Source organism: Pagrus pagrus (assembly GCF_965226575.1).
Source record: "Pagrus pagrus genome assembly, contig: HAP1_SCAFFOLD_212, whole genome shotgun sequence".
NCBI classification, from domain to species: Eukaryota; Metazoa; Chordata; class Actinopteri; order Spariformes; family Sparidae; genus Pagrus; species Pagrus pagrus.
In genome coordinates this window covers 10859-18979 of record NW_028175251.1, presented here as the reverse complement: position 1 = coordinate 18979, position 8121 = coordinate 10859, and the positions used below count along the sequence as shown (strand labels likewise).

At 47.2% G+C, this 8121-nt stretch overlaps 1 protein-coding gene across 1 annotated transcript; it reads left to right on the top strand.

Annotated features, from left to right (window-relative positions):
• Window positions 1-5397: 5397 nt before the first annotated feature.
• Window positions 5398-6504, top strand: LOC311254063 (cyclin-dependent kinase 2-like; the record flags this gene model as incomplete). Its single annotated transcript, XM_084384487.1, has 1 exon — window positions 5398-6504. The coding sequence occupies one exon, from the start codon at window positions 5398-5400 to the stop codon at window positions 6502-6504; it is 1107 nt and encodes a 368-aa protein (XP_084240613.1).
• Window positions 6505-8121: the final 1617 nt, after the last annotated feature.

Sequence of the window (8121 nt, the reverse complement as noted above, 5' to 3'; positions counted from 1 at the left end):
TAATGAACCTAAACGTCAAGGTTCTGGATGACTCTATAGGAAGGATTACGGACAGTGCAAGTAAAGGAGAGGGCAAAGCGTTGTTCCTCTCGCTCCTCTCTAAACTCACAGGCACACAATGGCTAAAGCACACGGTCGTGCAAACTGCATATGATGCGAACGTGCAAGAGGATGTAAGATTCATAGAGAGAGTGAAAGCTTTCACACGTAACCTCAGCTGTTCGCTGGAAAGCTGCCAGGTGAAGACGAGAGGACTGTTGGTGTTCAGATACTCTCTGGAGAAACTCATTGAGAGGGAGACTCCCGATCTGTTTGTCAGCTCGCTGATACACAGGCACATGCCTATCGCAAAACCACGCATCGACAAGGTCTTGCGTGACATAAGGAGCAAACGCAGAACACAAGCACTGGCGTCTCTGCTGAATAATGGACATTGTTATTGCAAGCGAGTGCGCAACGGTGACACCCGCGGAGCGTGCAACGGCGAGTGTCAGACTGCCTACGCTTGTTTTTACAACACATCCGAGCATCACCCTTTCACCGTGAGCAAAGATGACCACAGTTACTACTTTGCGAATCTGTACCCTCATCTGGGTAAACTGGAACGCTTGAGTGCAGAAATGAAAGTCAAGTACAGAGGACGCAGGCAGTTTGAGAGCATAGCAGATATGGTCTTCAACATCCTGGTCAGACACAGGTTCAGCGAGACCGATTCGTTATATGAAGGTTTGAGTGACTTGATAGACAACGACATGAGCAACTCGAGCTTATCTCTCGGCGAGAGCCTTGCCGAGATCCACGAGTTGTTGTACCTGGCGCCGTGTAGTCACGAAGACCACTCGGAAGAGCCCAGCGCTCTGGATCCGGTGAAAGTGTACGACCACGCATTGGTGCGCTACTTGTTCTGCGACAGCTTGCAAGTGGGCAGGCTGTTTCAGGCGTCGACGACGTTCAATTACATTATCGCCAACACCGCACCGAGGTACACGATCGAACGGATCATGCTTTTCAACATTACTGGTCCCGGGGAAGGTAAGACCTACGCAAACAATGTGCTGAACTATCAGTTCAGGAGGATAAGAGGTTGCATAGAGACACTGACATCTTTCACCCCGCAAGCTTTCAAGTACAAACAGAAGAGGAACGCCTGTGTGGTCATGATAGACGATGCGCACATAACCCACGAGAAGAACATAAAAGCTGTAGACAGAGAGTCCAATGTGATCCCCAACACGTTCAAGAACCTCCTGGATACAAGCGTACTGGAGAGCGACGTGGTGACCAGAGACGCGAGCAGCGGCAAGGTCGACACCGTCAAGTATCAGGCCGTGCACAACTGCGGCTTCGTATGGAACACCAACACAATGGGGTTCGTGAGCAACGCCTGGGCCGATCGTTGTCTGATCATGGAGTCTGAGTTCCCCAAGTGCATGACACGCACGCGTAGCACTAAGCAGATACAAGACACGGTGGAGAAACGCAAGATGGAGCGCATAGCTGCAGTGTGCCTTTACAGACAGAACCTAATCCAGTCAGCTACAATGATCGGCGAGTCTGAGATCATGCAGTTCAGCTCGAGGTTCGACGTCGCGAGAGATGCCTGCGTGGCCGCCCTATACGCAAGTCACATCGTGTGTACCGGAGTAATCAGTCGTAGGGTTTCGTTCTGCATCAACCAGCTCGTCTTTGCCGAGGCCATGAAACTAGCGTGTCACTTTGTGTTTGACATATGGATCCCTCCGTGGACCGAAATTCCAGACGAGAAGGATTACCCCGAGTTGAGGGCTTACATGAAACGACTGAACGAGTGCAGACTCGAAGCTTTAAACGAGCTGTCCTTCGGACAGGTCTGCCTGGAGACCAACTCTGTCTACAAGCTGTGCGTCGCGGCCTGTCTACCGGACATATGTCCCCGTGCGGTGGATATACAGGGCCACTTCGCCTGCAAGGTACTAGGGTATATCTTAACCCAGATCCACGAGCAGCACCTGTCGACCAGCTTGAAAAATGAACACTTGTGCATCGCAGGTATAGATGACATGTTTTTCTCAGAGAAGGACATCGAGTGCGGCAGTGATGCGGCGCATGAAATGATCATGCTGTGCTCGACGTGCAAGGTGCCGGTTCGCGAGTGGAACCCTGCGGTAATGAAAAATTACAAGCTGTGCACGTACAGATATGCAACCAACAAAACCTCGCACACGAGGAAAGGACACTCTAATCCTCAAAAGAAAGTGGGCTCTATCACGGTCCCACTCGAAGCCGTGTACGATATGCTGGCCCTATACGCTCCGGGTTCTCACTCAGAGTTTTGGACTCAGTTGGGCGCGAAGATGGTCGACGCCTATGATAAAGGAGACTTAGATGGTGGCAATGCCTTTGGTCAGTGTTCGGGAATTGACGATGAGCCTCCTAGGCTGATGTTCACCTTGGACTTCAACAAGGACCCAGTGTGCTCTGTAATACTGGAAGCAACAGCTGCAATTGAGCCCCTGAACGAACTCACATTCACCAAGTGTGCGCTGGGAGGGGAGATCTTCCAGTGCTCTGCGCCTTTGTATTACGGGGGCGTTATCAGAAGGGCGATGCGTCAGAATGCTCCTAAGGGGGCTTGCAACAAAAGGCATTTGAGAGAGTCTAGACTGGGTCCAAGAGGTACCTTCCACGGGCCCAGACTGAGCGTGTACTCAGTCGAGTACTCTGGCGTACCCGTGAAAAATGTGAGCTCGTTTTGTACTACGCGCACTGTCTATCATCAGGACAAGATAGCCTTGAATGTCAACCGCGATAATCGGGGACACCTGGTCGAACTAGAGGAAGATTGGGAGTGGAAGGATGCAGTTGATGTGTTTGACAGCATTCACGGCACTGACGTGTTCTCAGTCGATATGTTGAAACGGGACTATGCTGCTACAATGGTGGTCGTAAAGGGAGAGGTCATGACAGCTAGGACTCGAAAGTCGTCGAAACTCAGTGTCATGCTGAAAGTTCTGAGTGAATCGAATGGACAAGCAGCACTAGCCATGCGAAAGGGTCTCACGCCTTGTGACACTCAAGATGCAACTCAAAGGCGACAACCTGCAAGAAAGTCACCCAGCCGGGCGCGTAAAAGGAGTGAAGCACAGCAATCCAGAGACTCCCTAGACGCACTGAGTGTGAAGAGGAGAAAATGCACCAACGAGGATGTAGAAAATTGACATGTGAACCACGTGACGTTTCATACATACATACATACATACATATACACACTCACAAAGAATACTCAAAGATGAAACACTATTATTGAAAGAATGACAACCTGTGTCGCCTTCTTCTGTCAAACACGACAATAAAAAAAACCTAAAACACCTAACACTGTGTCATTGACTTATTGGTTTCTGAATCCTATCTATGAAAAAGTGATATCTTCAGTCAGAACCTTGCTGACTCCACAGGAGCAAATGACGCTGTGCACCTGCATGTATGACAGTATTATCTGGATAATAAAAAACCCAAACGCCTTTGAACAACACTGAGTCATTAGGTACCCCATATCAATGCTGTTTTATTATGTTTTGTTCAGGTTTTTTTTTTTTGTGTGTGCTTAGGATCCTCCGCCGATGATCAACATGTTCTTTGAAACCTGTATATATTTTGACAAAACCCTGAGGGTTTCAATCACTCGAACTATGTTTTATTGTAACAATAAACGTGATTCTGTACACCCTGGGAGTGTGTGATCTTGTGTGATATACAATGAAATATATATATATATATATATATATATATATATATATATAATGAAAACCAATGGACAATAGTGACAATAGCGATGGGTTTATTTCACAGTTAAAACAACACTTTGCTTAGCACGTTCTCCCTCAGTCAGGTCCGTTGCAGTGGTAGTCCTTGACAGTCCTCGTCACTCTTTGGTTATGTTGTGGATTGTTCACAGGTGGAACTGGTCCACTGTGACCCTGCGCGTTTACATTTTGGTGTATCAATCCTTTGGGAAACAGGTGTCAAAGTCTTGCGGAGCCTCATGACAATAAACAAAGTGGGACTAGTGATGCAGTACATGTTTCCTATGGCCGTGCAGACATTAAGCACCACATATCTAATCTCCTCATATTCGACGTCCCTATATTTGACACGTTGTCGGTAATATATGGCACTTACGATCCAGGGTATCCAGCAGCATATGAACAACGTAACTGTGAGGAAGGGCAGCACTTGAGCTCTTCTCAGATTCGCACCAAAGGAATTGCGGTTTAAGTGCTTTCTCACAGTGTACACTATCATACCGTTGCAGTAAACGAGCACAAGTATGGGTATGAAGAAACACATGGTTGTCCTGGTCCAGAAGGTGGCAAGCTGGTAACGATGAGGCATATCATTGAAACACATCACGTTGTCCTTGGATACGGGACGAACGGTGTAATAGCATATGTCCACAAGAGCAGAGAGTGTAGGCACACAGGCGCACAGTCGACACACAAGCCTCCTCCTGTCAGAACTGTGTCTCTTCGGGACCAGGCCCTTGAGTGTTGACCTGTTGTTCACCACCTTCATGTATCTTTCGATGTTGATGTAGGCCATGAGAAATATGCCGTACTGGAAACTGAACTGTGGGGACACAAAAAAACAAAAACAAAACAAATCTCTTTAGATGAGCTGAAAGGCAGGCGTGTGTTTGAGTATGTGTTTACGGTATTTTAGAGTGGTAGTACTCACTGTCATCACTCCTGTCATCAGTTTGCACACCAGGTAGCCAAACACCCAGCCCTTCACGAGAATCATCTGAGTGACCCACACAGGCAAAGTCAGCAAAGTGGCCATGTTACAGACTCCCAGATGTGAAAAGAACACGTCGAGATCACGGACACGCCTAGCTGAGTCCTTACGAGAGATCATGATTATCATGTACATGTTGACAACCAAGCCTGTGATCATAACGAGTCCATGAAGAAGAGGGATGTAAAAGGTGCGGCTGTATTCGTAGAGATAGTGATGCGAACCTGACGGGTAGTTCGTACTAGTGAAGAGCGTAGAATTGTTGAATGTAGCATTTTCAAATGTTACATGGGTGGTGGAGAGTTGTTCCATACCGATCTGCGTGGTGACACAGGCTGCTGACAACCTTTGCAGCAACAACACAGAGACTTTAAGTACGCTCTGTGTGTGTCCCCAGCTTCCCAACCGCTGTAGTTGGGTCCAATACAGGGATTAGTCCGACCATCGAGGTTTTGGTCCAACTGCTATAGTCGTTTCCAATACAGGGAAAAGGTCTGGTCATCGAACCAAACCACTGCAGTATATAATACCATCATATTGACAGGGTATCTAATCCTTCAAACACTTTGGGGTTTGTTTGTTTTTGTTTTTTTTTTTGCGTCAGCAACAGTCTCACTTTCAGAAATGGAGAATTACCAGAAAGGCTCCATTATTGGCCGAGGCGCATACGGAACTGTGTACAAAGTCACGTGTCTGAAGACTGGAAAGGCGTTTGCTCTGAAATGTCACAACTCCCCTGTGGTAGAGGATGAAGACATTGTAGAGAACGATTCAACAATTGGTGTAGAGGATGCGACCGTGAGAGAACTCTCCTGTCTCAGTGCACCGAGGGGTCACAACCCCCCTGTGGTAGAGGATGAAGACATTGTAGAGAACGATTCAACAATTGGCGTAGAGGATGCGACCGTGAGAGAACTCTCCTGTCTCAGTGCACTGAGGGGTCACCCCAATGTGATTCAGATACACGATCTTTTCATTGACGGTGAGAATATCGCCATGCTCATGCCCTACGTTCCCTACACCTTGACAGTGATTCACAATGGACATGGTCTGAAAGTCTACTACGACCTTGGTAAAGCAGTACAGGTGATTCCGTTGAGTTTTGTGGCTCACTTTTCCGTTCAGGTGGCCAATGCCCTGTCTTACATGCACGGGCGTAATATAATACACAGGGACTTGACACCTCGTAATGTGCTGCTGACAGAAGATCTGACCGTTAAGGTGGCAGACATGGGCCTCTCGAGACAATCCTCCAAACGGATGAGTCCAAATGTGGTAACGGAGCCCTACAGAGCCCCAGAACTGTTTGGTGACGCCCCAGACACCAGTCGGAAAGATTACACTTGTGCCATAGACATGTGGAGTCTGGGGGTGATGATAGCAGATGCGATGGAAGGAAAGGTTGTCTTCGCGGAGCGTGATAATGACAGTGGAACTGTGTCCACGTACGACATCATTGTAAAGACTTTGTGTCCAAGAAACCATGTTAGTGCACCAGTCACTTCCTGGGACATTGACGATGTAATGCCCAACGTGATGGAGTGTACTCTAGTGAGAAGAATCGTCCTTCAATTACTGACTTTCCGTGAGAATGAGAGACTCCTGGCCCATGAGCTGCTGCAAGACCAAGAATGGGTGCAGGCTGCTCATATGACCGAGGAAGACAAAAATATGGTCATACACCAGATTCAGCAACAACAACGACGACGACAAGCGAGCAAGCGATTCTAGTCAAACAACACCAGGACTGCATAGAAATGGTTCATTGTATTCACATTTATTTTGTACATTATTCATTGTACAATGATGCATGTATGTTTACAATACCAACAAAAATAAACATTGTATATCCTCACAATAACTGTGGTATATCTGCTTGCAGGACAGGCTGTCTGCTATTCAAACACGATTGTATGAATCAGCATCGTCATTGCAATGACTATCATGACACTGTAGGGTTTGAAAGTATTCCCAGTAGACCTCCACGATTTTTCAAGTTCGTCCATCATCCTCACGATGTCTTGTATATCTAGAGAGAGAGAGAGAGAGAGAGAGAGAGAGAGAGAGAGAGATGTGATTGTAATAAAAAGCTACATAGTATCATGATGAAACTGACCAAAAAACGCACAACGTACCTTCACTCACGTTGACCAGGCCTGCGCCCGTTTCGACACTATCCAGCTCCTTGAGATCCGGTACTCTAATGGGTTGTCTGGTTGTCGTTGTAGTTGTCGTTGTAGTTGTCGTTGTAGTTGCTGCGGCAGTAGGAAGTGTGGATGTAGCAACTTGAACATCTGAGCAGCTTGCGTTGACCTCTCCGTGTCTCTGATACATGTAATACTGCCAGGACGATGCATCAGCTCCAATTCCAATTCCAGATCCACGAAATGTTGTCCCGTTGTCAACCAGGAAACAGCAGGAACCCAGACTTTGTTCTTTGCTCATAGTGTCATTCCACACTTCGTTTAAACTCCACATTTGCTTATTGTGGTATTGTGCTAGCCTAGAGATTCGAATGACACCCTGGAGCGGGGCAATGACTGCAGCCTTCGTCCCTGTGTCAACCTTGGCAGTGTAGTAAAACATACCACACGTATCACTGTTTACTCTCAAATAGAAAGTCTCCTTTCCAATCCTGTACATGCCTTCGTCTGTACACGTGAGAAAGCGAATGTTGACTTGGTAGCCCAGAGAGTTCATCGTCAGCTCGTATATCTGGTAAATAGCGAACATGGGTTCTCGGTCTTTCTGGAAAAACTGATTAGGACTCTGCAAGTACCCCGGCAGCGTGACAGTGCTACCCACTGTACCAACTATGGTGACCGGTTCAAGTCTTTTCTCCGTGAGACCTTTCGTAACTACGGTGACCGGTTCAATTCTTTCTTTCGTGAGACCTTTCATCCTTGTCAGGGTACAACAATCAACTGTCGCAGCAATGCACAGTAGAGTCATTGTGATAGGAATGTACATCCTCATAGCGCTTGGGTTTACACACTGTGAACCAATTCTGAGTCTCCTCGCAGTGAGTGTTACTTCAGGAGCAGTAGCGCCCTTGTATGTGTGCTGAACCCAGTTTCGTCACCACCCAGCCATGCAAAAATGGCCGATTTGTACAACTGCATAAGCTTGGTCCAACTGCATAAGCTTGGTCCAACTGCATAGGTTTGGTCCAACTGCATAGGTTTGGTCCAACTGATAGGTCTGTTGGTTAACCGTTTTACATGGTCATGAACATGTGTTCGGAGGATAGTTCTAGATGAGTCACTCACTTTTCACGGGATTTTAAGATTTTAACATGTGTATGTAAGTCGAACCAAACAGGGTTTCACATGTCACTCAACCACTGCT